Source organism: Ovis canadensis, chromosome 23 (assembly GCF_042477335.2).
Source record: "Ovis canadensis isolate MfBH-ARS-UI-01 breed Bighorn chromosome 23, ARS-UI_OviCan_v2, whole genome shotgun sequence".
NCBI lineage: Eukaryota > Metazoa > Chordata > Mammalia > Artiodactyla > Bovidae > Ovis > Ovis canadensis.
Genome location: NC_091267.1, coordinates 50907029 through 50934269, shown reverse-complemented (window position 1 = coordinate 50934269; position 27241 = coordinate 50907029). Strand labels below are relative to the sequence as shown.

At 47.0% G+C, this 27241-nt stretch overlaps 1 protein-coding gene across 10 annotated transcripts in view; it reads left to right on the top strand.

Moving 5' to 3' along the window:
• LPIN2 (lipin 2) overlaps positions 1-27241 on the top strand; it is a 76529-nt gene that overhangs the window by 26095 nt on the left and 23193 nt on the right. For 8 of the 10 annotated variants that reach the window (XR_011252276.1, XM_069568330.1, XM_069568336.1 and 5 more), the window contains exon 2: positions 19010-19210. Coding sequence is in view for 9 of the 10 variants with exons in the window: in XM_069568329.1 (XP_069424430.1) it covers positions 19010-19210 (201 nt within the window). In the remaining variant the exon portion in view is untranslated. Of the gene's footprint in view, positions 1-923; positions 1065-19009; positions 19211-27241 lie in introns of those variants that run through there. The other 2 variants (XM_069568333.1, XM_069568338.1) reach the window with 2 other exon arrangements.

The window sequence follows — 27241 nt, the reverse complement described above, 5'->3', positions numbered from 1 at the left end:
ACTGGAGTTTTTTTGAAACTAGGTTTCACATGCAATGTATCTGGTTTCACATTCTCTTTGCATCTGTGTAGTAGGTGAGGAATAAAAATCATTGAAGAGTTTTACGTGCTTTTTTTTCCCACTCTTTCAGATTTTAGCCATAAATGTGATCTTTTCCTATGGGTTTGTCTGTCTTGTGGTTTTTTTTGGTCCTAGTCAAATTTGTTTTGAAAACTTGTTTTGAAACTAGCATCTTATTCTATCTGTGACAGAGAGGAGCAGTAGGAGTCTGTCTTCGTTCTGTGATTGCAAACAAAAAGTTCGTAATACTGAAACGTGGGGGAAACGTGAATTGTCTGAGTTTTTTAATCTAAAGTTTCCTCTCTTCTTATGAGATGTAAAATAAAACAGGTCACATAAAGTATAAGTTTTAGAAGTATGCATTAAGGAAACAGATGAATTAAGGACAACATAATTTAACTTTACTTATGGAACCTTTTGCTGTAAAACTAATCTGAAGTAAGTGTGATGAGGTAAAGGTAGTTTTTAGAAAATTGAGGGTGTGCATTTTTATGAAAACATGTAAAATAAAGCAAAAATTACAGTTTGTAAAATCCATGGCTCGTAATCAGACTGACTTTAAAGTTGTACAGATTTTTGTCACCTTTAAAATGTTGCGCTTTTGTGTGCGTTTTGCTTGTGAACCTGTTGGTAGATGCCTACTCACTGGGGGTCTCGACAACAATGGGGTGGGACGTGGTCTGACTGGGAATGGAAGTCCAGCCTCGGAGAGAGGTCGTTTTCTTTTGAAATCTCAATTTAATGAATTCCGTGGACAGAGGAGCCTGATGGCCTACAGTCCACGGTGTCGCAAAGAGTTAGACACGACTGAGCGACTAACATACGCATGAGTGTATACGGATTCCTGCACGTCTGCTGTTAAGGTCGGAGGGAGAACGGTGAACACGCCGACGGTGGTTTAGTTCAGGAAGAGTTCTTTTCACGAGGAGCGCCCCACGCACACACCTCTTCTCACAGGAAGTAGTTCGGTGCTTCCGGCTGCCGTGTCTCCCAGAACGCAGGAGGTGGGTGTCGGGGCTGCGCTAACGGAGTTTCTTTCCATGTTAATACTGGAACATTGAAGCCCCAAGAGACACTTGAGTTTTCTGAGTGGCTCGTGTTGGGGACACGGGATTTGCTATCTGCTTGTTGAGCTGCATGGGTTGTGCAGGAGACTTTGGAACCTGGGTGTCGGGGGCGAGGGCCAGGGAGAATCTCAGTCAGGGTCCAGGCCCTCTGTGACCCCGACGCTCCTCGCTGGTCACGTGTCGTCCGGGCACACCTCCTCTCCGAGGGTGAAAGTCTCCATCATAAAGGAGGTGACTTTGCATGTTTGGAATGTAGATGTAAAAATGTCATAATTTTAAAAACCATGAAGAAACGTCTGTGCTTTGTTAGAAACTGGGAATTTTTTTAAAATCTCATATTTCTATAATTTTTAAACAGATGAAGATATTTTCCTTTATTTGGTAAGGAAAAGGCCAAGCTGTTTCATATTCAAATAACCTTGAAGTTCCAAAATTATATGCTAGCCTTATTTTCCCCCACTTATTTTAAATTACTTTGATTTGCATTTTTTAAATTAGGGCAGAATGTACTCCCAAGTGGTGCCAGTGGTAAAGAGGAGCCGTAAGAGACGTCTGGGTCAGGAAGATCCCCTGGAGGAGGGCACAGCAGCCCACTCCAATATTCTTACCTGGAGAATCCCATGGACAGAGGAGCTTGGCAGGATACAGTCCACGGGGTCCGAAAGAGTCAGACACGACTGAAGTGACTTAGCACACAAGCATGTACTACAAGAATTCTTAGCCAAACATGTAATCCTAAGGAATGCTTCTAGAACTGAGTCCTGTGGGTTAGAGCTGGAAGGGGCCATGGGCAGTATTTGGCCATTCTTACTAGAAATGAAAGCTCGATCAGAGGTTCTCAGAGGTTCTGAGAAGAAGGAACCCCCCTTAGGGCAGTGCAGCCCTGTTCTGGCTCCTCTGTGCTCTTTATCAAAGGGCCTGGTTGAGTCCAAAAAGCTTTTCAGATAGAATTTTGTATGTTTATATTATTTACAGTAAGGTGCAGTAACATAAACAAGCGGCAATGTAAACAGAGGTGGGAGACAGCAAGTCACCCTGTAGGCGGGGCTTGTACTTTGCATGAGTTGGGTGAAGAGGAGACAGCACCATCCCCCACTTATATCACTCCTGGCTGCCCCAATCCTGGAACCACCTTGCTGAATGGGGCAAAAACCAAACACTGCCCTTGGGGTGGGGGGGAGGACGGTGGTCACAACACTAATTAAATAATTAGTTGAGTAGCATTTCTTTTCCTCACAGAAATGTGGTGATGTTACTAGTTGCGCAGTTTGGGGGAGCACACTCCCCAAGAATTTTTGTTTTCACGACTTGATTGCCTCAGTCCCGACACAGATGAGCTCAGGAATTTAGGGGTGAGGTAGCTCTTAGAGGCTGTGGCCAGAAGTATGTGTAGGCTGTTTGAAGGTTATTTACTATCCATTTTTGTATTTATGCCCCCATCTGTTTTTCAATAGGAGAGGCTTGGGGGTGGCTCACAGGTACTGTTGCCCAGTGCATGACTGAGCCCCTAACTTAAAACAATTCTCTTCATTCAGCAAATATTTATTGTGCCACACCGAATCCTCTAGGTGTTCACAAGTTTGTTTGCCATTACTAATGTGTCTGAATTGTTTGCTGCTCTGAGTTTGCAAGTAACACAGCTAGACAGATTTCCTCCAGATGGTTACCTCATTTGGTTTGCCTGATGCTCGGTCCTGTGAGCTGGTCTGTTCTCCCCATCGGCCTGGGTGAGCACAGGACTGCACGTCTGGTCGGAATCCCATCACGTGTCTCAGCCAGGTGTTGGGCCAGTCTAGAGGGATGGGACACAGCTCCCTGAAGGCATCTGAATAAAAACCTTAGCTTTCTTGGCAAAATGCTTATCTTTGTCTATAGTTTGTGTTTAATACTGATATCTTAGGTAGTACACATTGAAAACCAACCCTGTTCTACTAAAGAAAATATTAGACCCCAATTCTAGTCATTCTTGCATACGTTATCTCATTGAAAGTAGGGAAATTTTTTGTTGTTGATGCTGTTTTGCCACTTGTTCTAAACATATATATATATTTTATTTTTGTCTTTTTTTTGAAGCCTGTTGCCTAACCTAGAACCATTGTCTGAGGCTCTCGCTTTGCTTAACTTAGGACATCTGTCTCAGTTGCTGTCTCGTGTCTGACTCTTTGCGGCCCCATGGACTGTAGCCTACAAGGCTCCTCTGTCCATGGGATTCTCCAGGCAAGAATACTAGAGTGGGTTACCATGCCCTCCTCCAAGGGATCTTCCTGACCCTGAGGTTGAATTGGCATCTCCTGTGTCTCCTGCATTGACAAGCGGATTCTTTACCAGTGCACCATCTGGGAAGCCCCAAATTTAGGACATTTAGGGAAGGTATTTTTCAATCCCTTGGGAATTGGGTGGAAATATTGTTGGATGTCAGTTCAAGTGTGTGATGACATCACCCTAGAACTCACTGTGCCCTCGGTGTAGCGTCTTGGCTGCAGCCCCATCTGTGTAGAAAGATCTTCGTCAGAAACGTGCCTGAAGTGGCCCCCAGGAGAGCTGGGGGGGTGGGAGTGGGGGGGTGCTGTATTATCTCTGCTGTCGCTCACTCTCTGGAACTCGTCTGAACTCTGTGATCTGCAAGTAGCCAGACTGAGTTCAGGCAGGTCAAGGGGGCAGTGGCTGAGATTATAGAAAGCCCTTTGTCATCTTTCTTTCATGTTCCAAGAAAGAATGAAGGCATGATCACTACAGACACTCAGTCCGAAGACTGAGATTATGTTGGGGAAAGTCATTCCTCCAGGGACGTGCGGCAGGACTGATGCACCCCTGGGTGTGTCCCTCCTGGGCTCTGACTCCGCTGCTTGCGGTCATCAGACACAGCTTAGCAAGCTGCCATTTGGCTCACCTGTCCCCGTCACCTGGGGTGGCCTGGCCATGAGGATTCTTCAGGGCTCCTTGGTAATTCCGAGTCTCATGGCCACCAGAACCCCTGCTGAGCCCTAAGTGTGGGATACAGATTTCCCGGAGAGACAGAATCAGAATTGAGAGGGCATTGGAGCCCAGGAATTGTTTTGGGTTCAGAACTACAGGCTTGAGTCAGGTTTTCCCAGTAAAGGTCTTTTCTGTTGGAGGATCCAGTGCAAAGTTGGGTTCAGTTGTCACGTCTTTCGTTTTCCGGTCACTGTCGCCCTTAGTCTTTCCTTTCCTGACCTTAGCTCCTCCAGGGAGTACTGATCAGGGACTTCGTGGCGCTCCCCTCAGTCAGAGTGTGTCTGGTGGCATCTCCTAATTGGATGGAGCACATGTGTTTTGGCAGAAAGAGCACAGCCGTCATACAAGGTCCCTGGTGTTGGTTGTTTTGTTCCTGTCGAGTTTCCCCACTTCACTGAGGTCCCTACTTCATGAAGGCAGCGTCTGCCAGGCTTCTCTGCTGTAAAGTCACTGTTTCCTTTGGTGATGAGTATGCATCACGAGGAAGATAGTTTGAGAGAATGCCGACACCTTGCTTAACGTCCATTGTCTCCACGGGGACTGTGGGGTGCTCGTGGTGGTCTTTTATTCCCCTCATTTTCTGTTTCTTCATTGGAATTCCTCTTTAAGAGAAATCTGCCCCTCCTTCCCTGCTTTTGAACTTATATCAGTATCATGAATACTCTGCAGGTAATAACCCGTCAGATTTTGTTGCTCAGGTTGTTTTGGGTGCTTTTTGGCTTTGGCTCCTGTGTTCCCTTAACACACCCCTACAGCTGTGATTTTGAGCCCACGATTCCTACTTTCTTGCACCACGAGATGCCCTGACCCTGGACTTTGTACTGAAGCGTGGTATTTAGCAACCAGGATCTGGGCTCTCGTTTGCTTGTTGCTTCTCATGTCCTTGGTTCTGGATCACAGAGAGAGCGAGGATGTTAAACACACGTTCTGGCCCAGACATAAGCATGTCTGTATGTGTGCCTCTGTCCATGGAGACTTCCGATGCCTGTCCAAGGGTTGGTGTTAGCCTTCTTTCTAGGAAGCTGTATTTGTAGAAGCCTCCCAGGTGTGATGATGACTCAGCCTCCAGGATACGAATCTGGGTGCATATGGACCCGAAGGCTCTTGTGGGTTTGAGTACTTGGCACTGATAGATGGTCTTCAGCTGGGTAAATCGTCATTTCCCATCCTGGCTTAGTCGTCACCTCTTACTCTGAAAAGAATTTTTATGCTACTCTTAGCCCTTGTAACTAAGGGATCTCAACCTCTTAGGAGTGGACATCCCAGGTTCTTGTAGTGGAGTAGAAATAGGTCTGGTTTCACGGCTCATGTTCATCGGAGAACCTGAGCACACCTGAGGGAAATGTGTGTTAATAAACATACAGACCACGCAAACAAAAGACAGTTGCTCTAAATTTCACGAAAGCCAGATTTGTCCTAATCCTTGGTTTTCTTTTCAGTAAGGCAGTCTGCATCCTTTTTCTAAAGTGCAGCTCGCTTTCTAAAGCAGGTCTTGTCTCTGTCAGACTTTATGAGGATAAACCCTTCAGGGTGGGGTTGTTGAGGATGTGGGGTTGTGGACTTCAGGCCTCCACATGCTTGCCAGTTTAGCAGCTGTGAAATCAGTGAAGTGGTTGCAGTGAGTGACCTTCAAATCTCGCTGGGGTTGTTCATCTGCCTTGTTTCCCCCTGAACTTAACCAGGTACCGTGTGATGCAAGCGAGTGCCTTTCAACTCGGATAGTAATGCTTTGGGACAGGTTGAAAATGTGAACTTGCTTTATCTGTGATATTAACTAAGCTTCTGTGAAGCCATGAGAGGAAGACAAATTAAGTTTAACATGTCTTGCTCTAGACCTCCAGACTCCAAGAATATGTTCATTTGTTCCCATCCCGCAGCTGTAATTGCATCTGCAGAAGATTCCTGATGCTACTTCCTGACTTCTAGGCCAGTGAGTAAATGGAAAGAACTGCAGATAGTCCGGTGTTTGAAAGGAAATTGTGTCCTGCCAACATCTGGACTAAAGTGATGCTCATCACTGAGAATGCCACATATGGTTTATAAAGAAACTTGCTAAGGTTGTGTGTCTTTCATATGTGAAAGCGAGCTAGACAGTTTTCCTGCTTCATTTTCAGTTGCTTATAGTTATCAGTGATGACCACCAAAACAGGTTAGCCACCAAGTTTTTTCCTTAGCCAGGAAATTTTAGGGTGAGAACATATTCCTTAAACATAGATTTACAATCATAATGTAATCAAATCTTTAAAGCCACTCCTAATAAAGAGCTTTAACATTCTTCACATAGCATGGGCAGAACAGTGACCTCCTGAAAGCACTTGTGAAGTCCCTTCTTGTGCATAGCTCTGAACATTACGTACGCTTGGCATTGCTGTGCTTAGGAGCGTGTGGCCCCAGGACTCAGGAGCCTGGGCACCTGAGGCAGACATGCCTGAGCTGCGGTCTGTGCTGTCGCTGTGTCGTGGTTTGACTTAAGGTACGTTGGCTGTTTTTTTCCGAGCCCCACGTCTTGCTGGTAGAATGCGTGTAACACTGCCTGACCTGCCCGTGAGAGCTCAGCGAGAGGAGGTGTGTGAAGTGGCATTTGGGAGGGTAAATGTCGGTGTGCCTGCCCTTCACCTGATCGCTTCCCCACGGCCCACATGAGGAAGAACACTGAATTGTAGCTTATGTTATATGTGGTTTCTCAAGGATGTGTGTAATTCAGAATGTTAGGGCACGAACAAATGAAGAATTTGAATTTTCCCCAGTGTAAGTGAATCGAAGTAACTCACGCATATGAATGAAAATCCTAACTCATAAAACGGTTCAATTATTACCACTTTGTAAAATGATTTATGGAGGGATTTGTTTTATTAGCAGACTCCCCTGGGTGCACCAAAGGTATCTTTAAAACAATACCACTCCTAAGTATTTATCCAAGGGAAGCGAAATTATGTCCATACCAAAGCCTGTTCACAGTTCTAGTAGCTTCATTTGTTCGTAGTCTCCCCAGACTGGAAACAACCCAGAGTTTCTCAATTTGTGGATGGATAAACAAACTTTAAGACATCCTCACAGTGGGATGCTACTCAACAACAGCAAAGAATGAACTGCGGATCCCTGCAAGAATGTTAGTCAGTCTCAATACATGATGCTAAATGGAAGAAGCTGTAGTCCGAAGGGCATGTACTCAGTGGCTCCATCCATGAAACATTCTGGAAAAGCCAAGATGATAGGGACAAAGAACAGGTCAGTGGTTGGCTTGGGGTGGGGTGAAAGGATGGGCTACGAAAGGGCGTGGGGGCATTTGAGGCAGCAGTGCAGTTCTGTGTCTTGATTTTCTTGATTGTAGTGACTTTTTCATGGTTGCATGGTTAAAGCTGTATACTCTGAAAGGGTTAATTTTACTCCTTGCAAAGTACACGTCACTTTTTAAATCTATTTTGAATAGTTCAAAGTACAGCTTTATTTCATAGCAGAGTTGGCATAAACATTTAGCTGTTTTTCATGTATTGATAGGTATACCCATTACACAAGGGTTGACTAATATCTTTCATGATTAATTATAAACAGAATCTTGAACTCAGCACATATCTTAATGATTTTACTTCCACACTTCTCTCTCAACTCTGGTGACGTTCCGATCTCTCACCTCAGGGGCAGGTGGATGAGAGCTGGCCATACTGCACCCGTGGCAGGAAGAGTGAGGACGAGTTGCCAGAAAGCCTCGTTGCTTTGTGGTTTGAGGAGTAAAGGGGAAAGCGGTGAGGAGAGAGACGCGGGAGTGAGAAGCGCTCCGTTCTGGAGCTGCGGGTGTGAAGCACATTCGCTCAGGGCGGAGGTGTGAAGGCTGAGGAAAGTCCTCGGGGCCTCCTTGTCCTCATGTGCTGCTTGCCACTGATTTTGTTACGTGAAGTCGAAGGATAGGTGTCAGACTGAGCCTGTAGTTCCCCTTGTGTGTGCTCAGTCACTCAGTGGTGTCTGACTCTTTGTGACCCCATGGACTGTAGCCCTCTAGGCTCCTCTGTCCATGGGATTCTCCAGGCAAGAACACCGGAGTAGGTTGCCACTTCCTTCTCCAGGGGATCTTAGCTCCCCTAGCTCTGTTGGCAGTTTTCTTGAAGGAAATGAATGCCCCGGGTACATTGCTGAGCCTCAGGAAAATGAAACTACCGTGGCCGGCCGTTCACCGTGACGGCTGCGCCTTGTGGTGTTGGGCGCTTTCCTGTAAATGGTCTGTCTGCTAGAAAACGACGAACTAAGTGTGTCCTCTGTCATCTGCTTTCTGTGACCGTCTTGCGCAGCGCCCGACTTACCCCAGGCTGTGGGCTGGGTGCTCTGCGCTGGGACCTGCAGACCTGCACGGATGTGCTTTGTTCTCATGGGGGTATTTTTAGACTCACCCGTCGGAGGCAGGTGTCATTCTTAACTGTCACCCACACAGACTAGATTTATGCAGGCTTCTTCTCCGAGATCTTCAGCGGCGTCAGGAGAAAAGCGTTGATTTCTAAGCATCTGAGCACGGCTTGTGGAACGATGGGTTGGCCTCCACTGTTGGCATTTTTAAAGAATATATGCATGTGTTAAATACGTGCACAGTTGCAAATACAGTGTCTTCCCTGCCTCTCTGGTTTCTCTCGTTAGTTGCAGCATGTGGTGTGTGCTCCTCCTCCCTCCCTCTGCTGTTCTGGTCTCCAGACCTCACCATCACCCGTCCATCGCTCCATCCATTCCTTGACCCAAAAGTACTTATTAAGGCCCTCCTGCTGTGAGCCACCGTGCCACGCTCTGGGGCAGTGGTGAAGTGGCAGCACTTCTCTTGGGCAGAGCTGAGGGTCTGAAGGTGGGCTGGACAGTGAGCTTGTGGGCAGAGCTTGCCGGCCGTGAGGGGAAGGGCAGGTGCCCTGGACCCTCCTAGCCTCATGCCGCCTCCTACATCCTTCCTGACCATTCTCATCCAGCTCCTTTGTTTTCTTCTTTTCCACTGTGCTCTGGGTGTTCACATTCTGTTGTGGACAGGCTTTATTTGTCCCCATCTCCTTCTCATCCAAGAAGCCTAAAACATCTTGCTCCTCAAATAAAATATTAGATCAACAGCCAGAGTAGTTGATGGATTGAGAAGAAACTTGGTGTTGGATTTTGAAAGCTTGCCTTGAAAGTTACTGGGCTGCTGATGAGGGTCAAGGGTGGGGAATTGATGGGTTTTGAAGATGAAATAGATTACTTTATGGGGCTTCCCTGGTGGCGCAGAGGTTAAAGCGTCTGCCTCTAATGCAGGAAACCCAGGTTCGATCCTTGGGTCTGGAAGATCCCCTGGAGAAGGAAATGGCAACCCACTCCAGTATTCTTGCCTGGAGAATCCCATGGACAGAGGAGATCGGTAGGCTACAGTCCACGGGGTCACAAAGAGTCGGACACGACTGAGTGACTTCACTTTCACTTTATTTTTTTTCCCCCCTATGGTTGTCTTTTTTTTAAAACTTTTATTTTTACTTTATTTTGCTTTACAATGCTGTATTGGTTTTGCCATACATTGACATGAATCAGCCACGGGTGTACATGAGTTCCCAATCCTGTACCCCCTGCCCCTCCCCATATCATCTCTCTGGGTCATCCCCGTGCACCAGCCCCAAGCATCCTGTATCTTGTATCGAACATAGAGCTTGAGCAAACAGTTGATAAAACGTAGGCCTCCCCTCAGGAAAGAGCATGTATTGGGTATGGTGGCAAAGTGTCTTCCCCTATTTGAACCTTACTCAGCCCAAGATAATCTTCATCTACTTTGTAGATAGTGAGTGTGGTGAACTCACAGAGAAGTGAGCCCAGCAAGCAGAAATCTGTGCTTCCAAACTTCCTTAAAGAAAGTGTGTTGTGACAGGTTCAAAACCTCAATTTATCAACTAACCAGCCTTGATGGCTAAGTTTAAGGCAGTTTCCTGTCCTTTCATTTAAAAAAAAAGTCTGAGTCGTTCAGTAGAAACTTTCACTGGGTTACACTGGGGATGTTTTCTTGCTAATTTTCTTCGCAGGGTGTTTTCTGGGGGTGGGGGGAGATGATAGAGGGCTCAGGGTGGCTTTATCAAGTTAGCATCCGTGCCAGCCTGTCCGTATGTCTTTTGTGGACGGACATCAGAAATGGACTCTGAACAAGTCAAGGAAACAAAACTGACCATTGGTCATTCAGAGAGATGATGGAAGGGCAGGCAGGAGCCAAGGCTGTGGACCCCTGTGTCATAATCTGGTGGCCCCCAGGTCAGTGCTTAGGGGGCTCACCCTGCCATTGCTGGTGGCTTGGCTCCACCCATACTTCAGGAATATCTGTTAAGCCCAGTTTGAGTCAAGTGTCTCCCCAATGCGTCAGCCAGCTGATGCCAACCAAGGCCTGAGTCCCTCATTACAGGATGAGAGATGAGAGTGCTGTGATGCCTGAGCCCTGCTGTATTACCTTCTGAGCTCACCACTGCGTCGTGTATCTGTTCAATTCCAAAAGAGAATACTGATTGGAAAATTCTGTCTTCTGACATATCCCAAAGGTTAGTAGTGTGTGGTGAGTTGTGATTAGGGAATGAACCCCTAGGAAAGCAGTCTGCCCAGGCCTGGTTTTTTATACATGATTTTTGACAGAGCCACAGCTGCTAGTCCTAGGCTTCCAAGTCCTATAAGATGATCAGGTCAGCTGTTTTTATTTATGTTCACTGAAATGTATGCAGTTCAGAGTTTGTGGAGTCTGGATCCAACCTTGAGGTGATAGGTGTGCCTGGAGGTCAGTACAGACTGTAGCCCAGAGCAGCCTGGTTTCCTGAACACGCCTCATCGGGTTGGGAGGAGAAAGCGCCTGGCATGGGTACTGGAAGTCCCTAGAAATCACAGGTCCTTAGGGGCCCACTTCCAGTTTTACGTGTGCACTGGGACTTAGGCGTCTGCATTCTGTCCTCCATAACTTGAGTCTGTTGCAGATGGTCCAGGGACCACTCCTGGGGAAGCCCTGAGCTGCAGTGTGGTCCTTGGAGATACAAGGCTGGGACCTGGCTGCCTTCAGATGGTGAAAGTGATGGGGTTGCTCCTTTTTAGAAAAACAGCTGACGGGCTCATAACCGACAGGAAATTGACAAGAACCCCCAAAGAATACTGAGGCCCAAAGAATACCGCACCCTTCCTAAATCTGGGTCCCTCCAGAAGGACCCTTCCATGTTCAGACACCAGGTTCAGGAAGAGTCCAGAGCCCTGTCTTTAGCACCCGAGGGGCTCAGTGTCCATGGAGTCCTTTCAATGAGGCTGATTCGGGAAGCAGCAAGAGTAGGCGTGGCGTTTTTATCAGAGGGACTGCCCTGCATGGAGCTCTGCTTGCCTTACCTGGCTCATCTTCATAATCAGTTATGAAATTTTATTTAAGAAGAAACTTTGCTTTTTCAAAAACCGCTCAGTGTGATTTTGAGCCAATGTAATAAGTAAAATTCTTGAAGTTCAACCGTGCTAGGAAGATCCCCACCAAGTCCGTCCTTTCTGCTTTCCTCTAAGTTGGTTTGTTCACTCACTTAAACAGTGTTGGCTGAATCCCAGCGAGGTGCCAGATGTGTTTCTAGCCCTGCCTGGAGTTGGTGGCGTGCTCCTCCCCAACAGCTGCCCTGCCCGCACGTCTGCCTGGGGTCTGTTGCCTCTGTGTCTCTTCTGCTAGAATGGGCCATGGGAGCTTCCGAGGGGTCTCTGCCTCTACTTCATCCTCCCTCCCCACGCATTGATCCTGGCCGGCCCATGCCCAAGGGCGGGTCTGAGGCCTTGCATCACCTCCCCTTGGCCACAGGCTCCCCACACCCTCCCGGTCACTGTCCCCAGGAACCCCCTTGCTTGGCCTGGTAAACCCCGACAACATTTTCACCCTGAGAACAAGCACGTTCTGCGTCCGGAAGCCGTTCCTTACTCTCCCCTGCAGGTTTTCCTTCTTCCTTGTCTCATCTTCCTCAGTCACCAGGACAGCGTGATCACAAGGTCTTCTGTAAACGAAGACAGTGTTTATGCCGCTTTCTCCTGCTGGACCCAGGATTCTGGGGGAAGGAGCGCAGGACTTCTGCCACAGGGTCTCACTCTGGCGCCTGGCATGAAGCCGGTCTTGGTTTTGTCCAGCTGTATGAGAGTCTTCCCAGACACAGCCCAGGATGGTGGCCGTTTTGCTCGGCAAGTTACAAGTCCTCTATTATGTTGCCCTTGAAGGCGTCACTCATCCTGTGTGATGGCTCTTAGTCTGTGAGGGACCTACCCGCACGAGGCTCTCATGGCCCTCCTTTTCCATCATAACGGAGAGTCGTCCGGACCACTCGGTGTGTGCAGGCGGTGTGCCGGGGACCCTGGGTTTTGGTCTGTGGACTTGCACATGGGGCCTTGTGGTCCTGGTGGGGGGTGTGGAGGAGCCCCCTGCCCTTCGGGGCCCTGGCTGGCCCTGTGCTCTGGACGGGATGCTGGGGGCCGTGCATAGGTGGGGATGCTTAGGTGTCCTTTCCTTGTGGATTTGGGGTTCCAGGAGGCCAGAGGGGCTCACAGATCATCTGCTCTGTGGGGCCCTGGATCTGAGAGGCTCTCCTCATTGAGGGCAGGGCCTTTCCTCATGCTGCTGTTTCCTGCTCTGAGTTTATAAAGTAAGAATTAAAGGCAGCTACTATAAAATAAGAAAAAGCCACTGGCAGTCTGCTCTGATGGGGAAAGAGGCAAAACAGAGAGGTGTCAAGTGAGGTGCTGCCTTGAGTCTCAGTGGGACCCTGTCCCAAGCACCTGCTGGCCCCGGGGCGGTATCCTGACTCAGTTTAGCTCCTGAAGGACAGCACGTCCCCTGGGTGCTTGGGTCCCTGCCCTCCCAGGCCTGGAAGATGCTACAGCGGACACCTCTCATCTCCCACCTTTGGGGAAGTGACGTTCCTGCAGGCTGGGGTCCCCTCCAGGTCCATGTATGGACCCGTTGGAGGACTCAGGGATCCTTGGACAGCTGTAGGGACTGCAGAGCAGCCCTCAGATCTTGAGAGAGCTGCAGGGTGGGGGAGGCAGGCAGTGCTGTCTGGCTCAGCCTTCACTTAGGAGTCTGCCCTGGGAGACCCAGATCCCCTTGGAGGTTGGGTGAAGTGTGTTTGAGAACATTCTTGAGAGATGTCAGGTACAGAATGTAAGCTTGGTTGCCTGGAGCATAGGTAGAAGTCGGACCAGGCAAGGTCACAGTATGTTGGTGTTTGTTTCCTAAAGTTTCTAGAAGGTTCTGTCCCCTCTTAGCACATTCCTCATGTCTGTGTGCAGAGGTTGCAATGTTGAGGGTAAGTTCTCTGATAAAAGCTGTTCCCTGTCCCTCGCAGTCTCCCAGGATATACACTTCTTAACCTGAGGGGAGTTCAGTAGCTGGCGGGTGGTCAGCCCTACGGGTGGACAGGAGGGCCAGTGCGCCTCTGGACTCTGTAATCACTTCTTATTTGTGGGGTCGAGTAGCATTGCATGAAAATAATACTCCCATTGTGGAAAGCAAGAAATCTGGGGGTTTTGTCGGACATTTATCATCAGTGACAGACAACGGTTCTGTCATTTAGAGATGCTATTGAAGGCACAGGCCCCAGAATCGGATTGAGTTCGGTTATCAGCTTTATGACGAAGTGCAGCAACCTTGGACATTGCTGAGCCTCCTTGCCTCCTGCGATACCAAAGTCCTGGGTGGTTGTGAAGATTACATGAGCTAACATCCAGGTTAACACAGCACCTGACATGTGATAGACATGTAACAATTGCAGTTGTGTTTGTTAGTGGTAGTAACTAGTTGTTGTCCAGTTGATAAGTTGTATCCAGCTCTTTGTGACCCCATGGACTGCAGCACTCCAGGCTTCCTTGTCCTTGACTATCTCCCAGAGCTTGCTCAGATTTATGTTCCATCGCGTCGGGTGATGTCATCCAGCCTTCTCATCCTCTGTCACACCTTTCTCCTTCTGCCCTCGATCTTTTGCAGCATCAGGGTCTTTTCTGGTGAGTTGGCTCTTTGCATCAGGTGGCTGAAGTATTGAAGCTTCAGCTTCAACTAGTAGTACCAGCTAACTAATATAGTACCCAGCATTATGAAGGCAAGCATTATTGGGCTTCCCTGGTGGCTCAGATGGTAAAGAGTTCCCCGGCAATGTGAGAGACCCAGGTTCAGTCCCTTGGTGGGGAAGATCCCCTGGAGAAGGGAACGGCTACCCACTCCAGTATTCTGGCCTGGAGGATTCCATGGACTATATAGTCCATGGGGTCACAAAGAGTCGGACACAGCTGAGTGACTTTCACTTCACTTCACTTAAAACAATACAGATTTTGATTATATATGAGTGGTTTACAGTGTATCCATTTTTGTATTGATAACAATTTAGAAATCATAATATTTTAACAGCTACCTGTATCTCTGAAGTTACTCTTCTTAATAAATGTGATTTTTTATTGGACATGTCACTTTTAAATAGTTGGGGCCGTTTTTAACAGAGGGGATTTGTATTTGAACCTCCTGCTGATCCATTCCTGTTTAGAACTCTCTACTGCATATCATGATGGTTGACTTTGGTTTCTCTGATGCTCAGGAAGAGCTGCTAAGCAAATCTTTAAACTTTTGGTAAATGATTGAATCTGGAAACCTCCCAGCTACTATTCCAGATGCTAGTGTATGTTTACTTTAAAATGCTTGATAAGGAGGTTCTGATAACGAGATAGCGGCATGCGATTTGGTCTGCTGAGTTCTATGTGTGAAGGGCCGTTTAGCCTCGGTTAAGCGTCTCAGTTGGTCATCGTCTGCTGATTTCTAACCATTTTCCGTTAGTGATCTGTCAGCGCCTCCTTCCCTGTCTCGGGAGCCCCCGACATGTAAGCCAGCCCTTGGGCAATGTGCTGCTACCTGGCCCCAAGTGCACTGCACACTGCTTGGACTGAACATCAGTCAGGCCTGTCTGTGCCTGCCCTAGTGTCTACTTTTGGATCTTCCATTTAAGGAAAGTAAATCCTTCAGTTAGTTATAAAAATGAAAGTAAACCCAGTCATTTCGCTTATTTTAAGGACTAAGAATGCTTAGCTCAGAAGAGCTGAGCCCTGGTTGCGGTTGTGCAGTGAACTCCCTGGTGTGTGGAGGGGTCCATTAGAGGAGAGCGGGGCATGTGCCGTGTGGCTCCTGTGGACACAGCAGCCAGGGCCATCTGTCTGTGGTGCGCCTCCTGGGGAAAGGGGTGTGAGTCTCTGTCCACTGGAAGCATCCAGGATTGGAGAGCCGTCTAGTGTGTGACGCTGCCGAAGATACTTGAGTCGCTGGCCGCTAAGGCTGCTGTAACAAAAGTCCACAGACTGTGTAGTTTAAACAGGGATTTATTTCTCCTGGTTTTGAAGGCTGGGAAGTCCAAGATCAAGGTGCTGGCCAACTCTGTTGCTGATGAGGGCTTTTTGCTGGCTTGCCGGAGTTCTCTGCAGCCTGCGTGGGGGGCCCTCACCCCACTGTGGTGGCACCAGGCCTCCCTTGCTCTGTTTCCCAGCCTCATGATATGGACGGGGTTGTTTTATATCTGCTGAGAGAGAACCAACCGTTTGACAGCCTGCATTTTTCTGCATTTAGCGACTGTCGTTTACACAATAGACTTTCTTGTATAGCAGCCCATCCTTTACCCATGGTAATTAAAACCATCCTGAATAGACATAGTTGTGTTTAATTATGGGCTCTGTCCTCTAGTTGATGCAAGCTTATTACACATTTAGTTTATAATGCGGTCATTTACGTCTGAGTGTAGATGCTCATGTCATCATTTTTCAGCTTCTTTAAGAAGAGGGCTGTATGATTTGTTATGAATTCTTTTTAGATTTGTAACACAACTCATTTTAAAATTGCTACTGTCAGGCATAATACAAAGATTGATCATGTGGGTGCTGTTGGTTTAACATATGTGCTATGACAGGCCAAGAGGGTGTTGGTGAACATGTATCACCTACAGAATATGAAAATTCTGATGCACGGTTCAAACTAAAAGAGTGAAAAGATGAAGTACTTAAGACTAAACTTTATTTCACTTCTGTTTTTGGAGACATTCTTAACGTATAAAGATTGTGCACCATGACCCCAAAAATAAGGAACAAAAATACATTTATTCACTCTAAATCTAAATCGGGTGTCGTGCTCTTTTATATCACAAAATTTAATTTTCTGCATCATTAGCCATTAGGGAAATGCAAATTGAAACCAGTATCACTACACACCTGTCATCAGGGCTGTCATAAAAAGTAGTGAGAATGCTGAGTGCTGGCAGGGACTCAGAGACGACACTGCATCTCTCAGACACGGCTGGTGGAAGTGGGCAGCAGGCCAGCAGCTCTGGTGGCTGCGTCTGTGAAAACTAAGTAGTCCCATTCAAACCAGTGCTCACGTTTCCTGGGCATTTTCCCCAGTCAGCTGAGATCTGATTTTCACACAGAAACCCATAGAGGAACGTTTAAAGCAGTTTTCTTTGTGATAACTCAAAATCTGAAATAGCTCCGCTGTTCCTCAACCAGTGAGTGAGTGAACTGCGGTCTATCCACTCCATGAAATACTCAGCATCAGTAGAGAGGAGCAAGCTGTTGGTGCATGCACCAACCTGGATGAGTCTCCTTAGAAATATGAGCGAGGAAAGGCAGTCTCCAGATGTCAGGCACTGTGCGCGTCTGTACCCTCCTAAATGGCAAAAATCTCAGCAGTGAAGAGCGGGTCAGTGGTTGCCGGGATTCGGGAGGGAGAGCCGACAGAGGGAAAGAGTGGTTGCCAGGGATTCGGGAGGGAGAGCCGACAGAGGGAAAGAGTGGTTGCCAGGGATTCGGGAGGGAGAGCCGACAGAGGGAAAGCAGGTGTGCGCGACCGTAAAGGGCCCACAGGGCGAACTCGCCATGACGGGACGCTCTCGGTCTTAGCCGAGTCCCTGCTGCTGCTGCGCCACGCCAGTCGCGTCCGACTCTGTGCGGCCCCATAGGCGGCAGCCCACCAGGCTCCCCCGTCCCTGGGATTCTCCAGGCAAGAACACCGGAGCGGGTTGCCGTTTCCTTCTCCAGTGAGTGGAAGTGAAGTCGCTCAGTCATATTCGACTCTTAGCGACCCCATGGACTGCAGCCTAGCAGGACACTATCAGCGCCCAATTATGATGATTGCACTGGGACTTTGCCAGATGTTACCACTGGAGGAGGCTGGTAAAGAATATATGGTATCTCGTCGTATTACTTCTTAGAACTGCATGTGTGTGAATCCACAGTTATCACAACCTCAAAAGATCAGTGTTTAAAAAATGGGTGATGATATATTCTGATAACACACTCTTTCCATTGCACATATATTTCTTACTTTTTTATTCTCTTTGATTGATGGTTTGTCCATTCCCTTATTCATTCAAGAAGTCATTATCCAGCACTTGATACGTGCTTCATTTGACCTTACTCTCTAGTTTGTTTATCCTGAACTGAAATCATACCAACTTGTCACTGTTGTAGAGCTCACCTCGTAAAGGACGCCCGCCACTGCATTCTGTTGTCACTGGTAAGTTCCCCAGCTGGTTACATCCCCACAGCCAGCTCTTTCTGTAGGTGCAATTTGGGGACTTGCTGGCACCAGCTTTAAAATACTCAAGGCATTTTCCAGGTGACGCTGTTGTGGCTCGGCTCCGTGACGTGGAAATAGGCCTTGATAGCTATGCACGAGAGCGGGAAGGAGTGTTTGAGCGGGGTCCGGCACCAGCTCTCCTGTGAAGAGCAGTGGGCATCTCTGCGGCATGGGCGCTGCGGGGCCCTGGGCTCGTGCGGGCACGGCGTGTATTCTTCCACTTCAGCTTTGGACTTTCCTACAGTTAGACTGTGCTCTCTGAACTTTTCTGAACCTGTAACTTTGATCTCAATATCAAAGTTTTTGATCTGGGTTTAGAGAGGCAGCTGTGCTGATGGTGAATCCTCTGGAGGAGAGCCCGTCGGGTCTCTGCTTTAGTGGAAGTTGAGGCGGGGAGGGTCTCTTGTCAGGGTTGTGTTCCTCTCCTCAGGAAGGTGTTTTCCTTGGTTGTACTTGGACACTCTGCTAGGAGAGCCAGTGTCTGATGGATGAACTGTGGTTGTGTGGGTCACCGGAAATGAAATTTGAAAACCTTAGGACTAAAGAGGGGCTAACGGAAGAGCCAGGGGCACGGGCCCCCATCCTGTGGTCAGATGGAATGGTTGGGGGCCCTGCGCCCCGGGCAGGTACCTTCGCCTTTTTGACCCTTTCTGGAGGACACTCTGCAGTCTGGTGGTCCTGATTTAAATAGTGAATTGTCGTTACGGAACAGGATTAAACGTTTTTTCTGTGCTTTGAACTTTGTGGGATGTGAACGTGTGTTCTGGTGAGCTGTGCTGAAACTCTGAAGGGTTTGGTATAAATCGGTTCAGCTCAGCCTTGCTCACCAGTTGTTTAATCTAGTGTGTCTTTGAACCATAGTCTTAATTCTGTAGCAAACCCATCTCTCACTCGCACAGGAGCTTCCTCTTGGGGGTGATCTCCACTCACTGTTCCACATGGCTTCTTCCTCAGTGGATGCTTTTTACGCAGGACCCAGCTGTCTCGGGCAGGAGGGCTGAATGGTGTCGGGGTTCTTTGGTGGTTCCTGCAGGTTCTGTACTTTGGGGGGAAGCACCTCGTGGTAGCAGGCTTGATCCGAGATGCTGAAAGAGGAGAGGGGACTTCTGCGTGCCCAGCTGGGCCACCCCTCAGTTCCATGGTGGACGGGCTGGGGCTGCCCGTGCGTGGACGTGTGTAGCTACCACGTCAGCGGACACAGAGGGGCCAGCGTCACAGGGTGGAGAATAGTCTGGGGGACATGTGAGCCACGTGGTCACTGTAGCTTTTTCTCTGCTGTTGCCATTAGATCCACAAACTCAGCGTTAACATCTCATCCAATTTGTTCTGTCTCTTTCAGTCTCAAACCATGAATTATGTGGGGCAGCTGGCGGGGCAGGTGATCGTCACAGTGAAGGAGCTCTACAAGGGCATCAACCAGGCCACGCTGTCCGGCTGCATCGACGTGGTGGTTGTGCGGCAGCAGGACGGCTCCTACCAGTGCTCGCCCTTCCACGTGCGCTTCGGGAAGCTGGGGGTCCTGAGGTCCAAGGAGAAGGTGGTGAGTGCCGGTCGCGTGCGCTCTGTCCCCTGGGCGGTGGGGCGCAGCAGGTCAGCCCTGCCCGTGAGCTCCCGGGACCTCCCTGCTTCTGTTTTGAGAACCTGTCTGCTGTTGACGACAGCGGTGTGGGAAGTCCACCCTTCATACTGCTTTTGAGTTTGCTTCTAAATCCACAAAGCCCCAGAGGAAGTCTTGCGGGGGAAAGAGGTGAAAATCATTTTAATAATCCTGTGTGTTGCAACTTAGAAAACCCAAACCTAAACTAGAGTTATAAATGGGGAAGTTAGGTGTATTTAGAAAAGTGCCTTTACCTTATACAGCACTTTAAAATATTTAGTGTTATGCCTACAGACCAACTGGATAGAGTAGGTTGGTATGCTCAGGAGTATATTTGTTTAAATGAAATTAATGCCGAAGTTCTATATTTGTTTTTGCAAAGCTGTAAAATCTTGTTGTAAATACCAGGACTTTTTCACAAATCTGACTGAAGTGAAAATCCGCAGGCTTTTATTATTTTAGGGATAATTTCTTTCAAAAAGAAGATGTTGGTTTTCTTTTCTCTCTCTCTCTCTTTTTTTTTTTTAACATGCTTCTCCCTTCAGCAGCACTTGGGAAGTCTGTTAGTGTATCTGATTGATGTCGATCATGTTAGAAAAAGCTGAGCTAAGAGTAAGCTTCTCAGGTACATAGTAGTGATTTGCTTTCTACTCCTGTCCCATGTTGTCTCCCTAAATAGCATAAGGAGGTTCTTTCAGGATTTTCAACCCCTGTGAAAGCTCCACAGAAGTACATGTCAGAGGACCACTGTCCTAAGTTGCAGAATCTCTTTTTTTCAGATTTTGGCTAATCACACAGCTGATCTTACTCTTTAAAATAGAAACTTCCCTCTGTCTTAATTGAACTTACATTATTTTGAAAGAGCCCGGAGAACCAGGGTGGCGGGGCTTATGTGGCCCGGCCTCTGTTCAGAGTCCCCGTTTGGAACCCGCAAGCAGCGGCGACGTCCTGAGGGACTAGGAAACTGCCCACTGCAGGCATGTTTGGCCACAGCAGAGCGTCCCTGGAATTTTTTCTTACTTTCTGGTAATGCTAATCTTGTGTGCTTTCAGACTGTTTCGGCTTTGGGAGAATTAGCAACCGTTCCTGCACTGGAATTTCCCGGTAGTTGTGTAAGGGTCTGTTTGTAAAATGACTCATAAGGCTTCCCGCCCTCCACTTCCCCTCTATGATCTGGATTTTTGGTCAGACGATTGGATAAGTCATCTGGCCTCCGAACTGGAACCTGCAGGCTGATGTATGTACACCTCTGTGCATCTGTAAGTGTGACTGGGCGGACAGTGGCTCTCTTCCTGCTTGCTCTATGCCTCTAAGATAGTAATGCAGTTTCCGTATGCAGCCACACATGTCATTGTGCTGTAGAAATAGCTCGTCAAGCTTGTAAGAGAAGTCTATCCATGAGGCCCAGGAAAAGAGAAAAGTTCTTCCGCATTCCTTCCCTTGGTAGCCCAGAGACCCAAAGGATATATTTGGGAGGAAATTTGGCTGTTTGACCAAAGCATAGCTTTCCTGTGACAGTAAACCAAAGCCATGTCTGCCTTGAGGGACTGGCAGTTTGGAGACATTGTGCTGTTTTATATTTTAGGTCATTTTGGATTAGGGAAAGCTGTCTATTGATTTTATTTTATTATTTTAGATTATTTGACTGTGCTGGGTCTTAGTTATGACATGTGATCCTTGATAGGGATCCAACCCGTGGCACCTGCATTGGGAGTGGGGAGTCTTAGCCACTGAACCACCAGGGAAGTTGATTTTCAATTAAAAACGCAATTTTCAAGTATAGGGACACCTATGAAGTGAACTTGAGACCCTACCCACCTGAAAACCTCTGGTTTTAAGGGAAGAGGCAGTGTAATGATTTTCCCACTGCCGTTGCCGTGTTCTTTGCTTGATAGAACACAATACTCCCTGTAGTTTTCATAATTCAGGAGTTTACTTTCAGAAGATAAAGATGTACTTGATATTTTGAAATATTAATCTTGTTGATTTAACGCAAAACTGACTTAATTGCTTATCAAAGGTAAATAACCCCGTGTATTAGACAGGACAGTTTCCATCATAGATGACAAAAGTCCACCTCACACTAGCTTAGGCAAAAAAGGAATTAAATTGGCCTGTGTAACTGAAGTCCAGGAGGATTTGAAACACTCAGGGCTTTACTTAGAGCTGCTGAAGGTGTCACCAGAATCATCTCCCCTCGCCTTTCAGCTCTGCTCCCTTTCTGTCTGTCTGTCTAATGCACAGCAGCTGCCACACATGCAGGCTGACTTCCGTTGACTCAGCAGCCGCAGCAGGAAGACAGCCTCTCCTTTCTGCAAAAGTACCAGAGTTGTCTCCCTGTCAGACTTGGTTACATACGTCTCGGGGACCAGTCACCATAGCTGGGGGTGAAATGTATTGATTGGCCTGGCTGGAGCAGCAGCCCCGCCTCTGCTCTCTACAGCCACTGGAAATAGATGGTCTGAAATAGAGGAGATTGGATCGCCAAAGGGAACAGAGATACACCCACCCAAAGAGTGGCCAAAACACGCGCCTGCTACTTCCAGCATCTCCCAGAATTAGTTCTGTTTCAACATCTGTCATATGTGTTGAGCAAAAGGCACAATGTAGGAAATATGACCATATGGAAACAAGTGTTTTAGAAACCAGTTTACTAGAAGTAAACTTCTTCCTTGGGCTTCCCTGGTGGCTCAGCTGGTAAAGAATCCGCCTGCAGTGCCAGAGATCTGGCTTCGATCCCTGGGTTGGGGAGATCCCCTGGAGAAGGCAACAGCTACCCAGAATACTCCAGTATTCTGGCCTGGAGAATTCTTGGAGTCTCAAAGAGTCGGACACAACTAAGCGACTTCCACTTTACTAAAAGTAATATTGACGCACCAAAATGAGGTTTCTCCTAGTGGACACAGAAGCGGTAGGGGAGGGTGGGATGAGTGGAGAGAGGAGCAGGGAAGCTTATACACTACCGTATGTAAAATAGATAGCCAGTGGGAGTTTGATGTGGATGCAGGAAGCTCAGACTGGTGCTCTGTGACAACCTACAGCGATGGGACGGGGTGGGAGGGAGGTTCAAGAGGGAGAGGACATATGTGTACTTATGGCTGATTCATGTTGATGTATGGCATAAACCAACACAATATTGTAAAGCAGTTATCCTCCAAATAAAAGTAAATAAAATTTTAAAAAAATTAAAAACATAAACAAAAATGAGGGTCCTGTTTAATAAAATAGTCACCTTGGGAAGCATTTATTCCAACTTGGTGCCATCTCTCAAAATGTTTTTAGTATTTTTCCTTTGAGACCTAAAGGACTCATGGCATATTCCTTGAAGTATTCTCAGTATTGGCACAATCTTGATGACAGATTTAATTTTTGGAAAGACCCAAGCTCCATTTAGAGTCAAATCAAGAGACCAAAGTAAGTCGTCATACTAAGAAATGTCACATTTGGGAATTCCTGGCGGTCCAGAGGTTGAGACTCAGGGCTGTCACTTCCAGGGGTCGGGGTTCAATCCCTGGTGGAGGACCTAAAAATAAGGACGATAAACGTAAACCAAAACCTAAAAATAAGGACGATAAACGTAAACCAGAGGGTTAACTGTTTAAGAATGGTTTTGAAACAAACTTTGAATCTGCATCCTGGAGAAGCAGTCTTCCATTTTCCCGGGTATGTCAGATGAATGGGTAACCTCCAAAAGTGAGTGTTTTAAAGTATGGTATTAGTTGGAATCTGTTGTTTTTTTTTTTTTAAATCTAATATAGAATAACTTTAAATGTTTCATTTGTCCTATTTAACTTTCAAATTTTATATAGCAATCAGTCAACAAACATGGGTTATTTAAATTATAGATCCGACTCTAGTTGAATAAATTAAGTCATCCTGAGAAACTTGAAATTTGCCATTATGGAGCACATTTTTTTCTTTCTTCAGTTCTCACATAACTTTTTTGATTAGAGACAGTCTTCCTATGACTCTGGAAGAAGCTGCCATTATTTCAGCTGCTTCAGAGGCCTTGCATGACTCTAGATGCGTATGTGACTTCAGCTAGTTTATTATGAAAGAAAACTTAAAACACCTGTCTGAAAGTATGTTTTTCTCTTGGCTCAGGAGCTTGCTGCAGCGTTTTGTTTTACAGGAGTTAGAGTTCTCATCATATGCCGCTTTTTCAGTAAACGTTCTCAGTAATAGCACTGAGAAGGGCCAGCACGGAGGTGAGTGAGGGTTAATGCTTGGCCTGTGGAAACTGTTTCATGCGCCTCTTGGTTTTAACAAGTAAAAGAAATGTGAGTTTTGTGTAAAATAATCACTAACGTTTCTGAAATAGGGAATTTTTTACATAAGATTTTTCACTTGTTTTGGATTCATTTCTTAGTTGCCTATTTTTCTGATTTCCTTTTATAGTGTTATCCTTTTCTTACAGTTTTATTTTGTAATTAACACACCAACTGCACATGGTCAAAGGCCATACTTGATAAGTTTAAATACACATGTGTACCATAAAAGTCGCTCAGTTGTGTCTGACTCTTTGTGACCCCATGGACTGTAGCCCACCAGGCTCCTCTGTCCATGGGATTCTCTAGGCAAGAATACTGGAGTGGAAAGCTGTTCCCATCTCCAGGGGATCTTCCCAACTCAGGAATCGAACCTAGGTCTCCCTCATAACAGGTGGATTCTTGACTGTCTGAGCCACCAGGAAGGCCATCACCACGACACGGAGCCTTTCACCATCCTGTACTCTTAGTCTCCTCCACTCTGTAACAGTTCCTCAGGCTTTGTTTCGTGATTTTGACATATTTTTTTAGTTTATTTTAGATGGACAGACAAGTTGCAAATGCAGTTTTTAAAGTTTCCATATACCCTTCACCCAGCCTCTTCCCTTCATGTTCACGTTCCACGTGACTGTAGTATGGTGATCAAAACCAGGAAGTCAACATCAGTATAAGCTATCAGCTAAAGACCTTACTGGAAAAGACCCTGATGCTGAGAAAGATTGAAGGCAAAAGGAGAAGTGGGCAACAGAGGATAAGGTGGTTAGATAACGTAACCAACTCTGTGGACATGAATCTGAGCAAACCCCACAATATGGTGAAGGACAGGGAAGCCTGGCGTGCTGCAGTCTGCGGGATCGCAGAGTCGCACACGACGAAGCAGCTGAACAACAAACAGCAGCACAGACCTTCACAACAAACACCACTTCACCAGTGTTTCTACTTGTGTCTTTTCTCTGTTGCAGGATCCCTCCTTGCTCTTGCCCTGTGCTCTCTAACAGTCCCGTCTTTCCGTGTGACCTTGACTTCTTAGAGTGCAGAACAGTTACCGTGTAGATGGTCTCTCAGTTTGAGTTCTCCGATGCTTTCTCGTTTGGGTGAGAATGACACCGCGTGCGGTGCACCCTCCTTGCCGGTGGTGTTAGCTCTGCTCGCTCTTGAGTGATGGCTGTGAGATTATTTGTGGGAAGAAACCTCGGGACTGTGCGCATAGCCTATCTCTCATTATGCTCTCACCAGGAATTTTAGGGGACATGGTGGACTTTGCTGTGTGTGATTGCTCTGGTGTTTGCCAAATGGCGACTTTCTGTTTCCATTCTTCCTGCTCCACTTATTCATTGAAATTGTACTTTGTCAAAGAGCTATTCTCTTATTCAATTATTAGATTGGTGTGGACTCACGGATATTAATTTTACCCCATGGGTTGTAATCATTATTATCATTATTTCTGTGGTTGCTAAGATTGTCCCAGTTTCAGACATTGTTAACTCCTTTGAGCTGAGTGCTTTTGAAACGCTCCTATCATTTTTTAAGCACTCCTTGTTACTTTCCGGCTCTGGAGACTACTCTCCCTGCCTCAACCCTGGAATTGTTATTATTTCTCCAAGGGAGCTTTTGAACTGTGGTGTTGGAGAAGACTCTTAAGAGTCCCTTGGACTACAAGGAGATCAAACCAGTCAATTCTAAAGGAAATCAGTCCTGAACATTCATTGGAAGGACTGACGCTGAAGCTGAAACTCCAATATTTTGGCCACCTGATGCGAAGAACCAACTTATTAGAAAAGACTCTGATGCTGGGAAAGATTGAAGGCGGGAGGAGGGACAACAGAGGATGAGATGGTTGGATGGCATCACCGACTCGATGGACATGAGTTTGAGTAAACTCTGGGAGTTGGTGATGGACAGGGAGGCCTGGCATGCTGCAGTCCATCGGGTCGCAAAGAGTTGGACACGACTGAGCGACAGAACTGAACTGAAGGGAGCTTTGGTTTCTTGATTGGAGAACAGTGTCTGGAAACAAAGATCTGGTCACTGGGTACGCTCACTGGTCTGAGGTGCAATTGCCTGTAGCTCCCTAGCCGGCAGAGCTGAAAGATTCATGTGTGTAAGTACCTGCATCTGTACCTGCCTGAAAGAACTAGGGGTTTGCAGCATCGCCCTCTTCCAGCCTGGCACCTCAGGGCTCATCTCCTCATTGCAGCATCTTTCTCCGACAGTGAGCACCGTGCCTTTCATCATCCACAGTAAGCAACATGTTTGTTCAGTCCTAGAATACACACATAGGAGTTTCAGGATTGTGAACTCACATCTCTGTGATTAAAAAGAAATCACTAACTGCAGTACAGTATCTGTTCAGAGGTTTTGGGGGTTTTTTTGCCTTTAAACATAGAATAAGTCTGCATACTGTTCTCCAAAGTTACTTAGGTTCATTTTCTTCTTCCCTTAAACATGGCTATGTTATTCATACATGGGATTTTTATAATAAGCATTGACAACATATGTCAACTAATATTGTTTAATACGATGTTGCTTATCTCATCATTTGGTTACTCCCGGGAAGATGGAGCTGGAAGTGAACCAGGCTCAGCTGTGGTTGGAAGGGATCACTGGTCCTCAGTGGAAACAGCCAGTGGACTGTGCGGTTGTTCCCACCGCAAGGGCCGTGCAGAGCTAAGGACACTGAGCTCACAGATTGTTCCACTTATGTCTATATTATGCGTTTGTGTGTTTGTCTCTGTGTCTTGAACGGTCTAAAGCCAAAGTTCACAAGTTATTGGTAAGAGTTTTGAAAGTTAGTATTTATTATTGTAAAAGTATTTATTCAGAACCTGCAGATAAACAGCTGCATTATTTTTAAAGGATATGGCAGTATTTCATTTGTACAAACACTCCTCACTTTGTACAGTAATTCAGACAATGAAAAGGGGCAGAAGGAAACCCTGCAGAAGGAAAGTTAGTCAGTGAGGGAAGTTAGGGCTCGTCCACGACCTCTATAAGCTTTGGTCAAAACTTGCCAAAACTCTTACTGTGTTATAAATGTACAGGAAAATGAAAAATAGTGAAATAGTGCACTGCAGTTCAAAACATGAGAAATAATGAGAATTAAGTGTCTTATTTCTTCACAAAACACTCATCAGGAGTGGTGTGAACAGCTCTTGCCTTCTTGACATAACACTTGCACTGTGGAATAAGTGTCTTTTCATTCTTAGCAGCGTGCCCTGCTCCTTTCTGAATCTGCCTCAGTGTCCAGCTTTTGGTCCTTTGGAATTGCCATGCCCTGAGGCATCTCGGGGAGTCGCTTCGGCCTGAGGTTTTGCCAGTGGCTCTTCTTCTCCATCTGCATCCTTTTGTCGCAGCTCCTTCCCTCTTTTCTGGGATAAACTCGCCTCCAGGCTCCTCTGCCACACGTCCTGCGTCTCGTTTGCAGAGTTGGCCGTTTCTTCTGTAACTGCTGATGTCCATTTTGGTTTCCTCCCCCAGCACTGGTACTGTTTGTTTCTTTAGCTGCACTTTGGTTCTGCCCAGTGTCCTCTTTCCATTGTCCATTTTATAAGGTGTCAGCTGGGTTTGTCACTGGGAGGCCAGGAGGAAGCACAGCCGCACGCTTCACCGCCTGTGGCTGAACTGAGGGACAGATGTGCTGGGACTGGCCACTGACAGGCTCTGAAGAAGCGGCGTGACGAGCCTGTGGTCGTGATGGGCCTCTGTT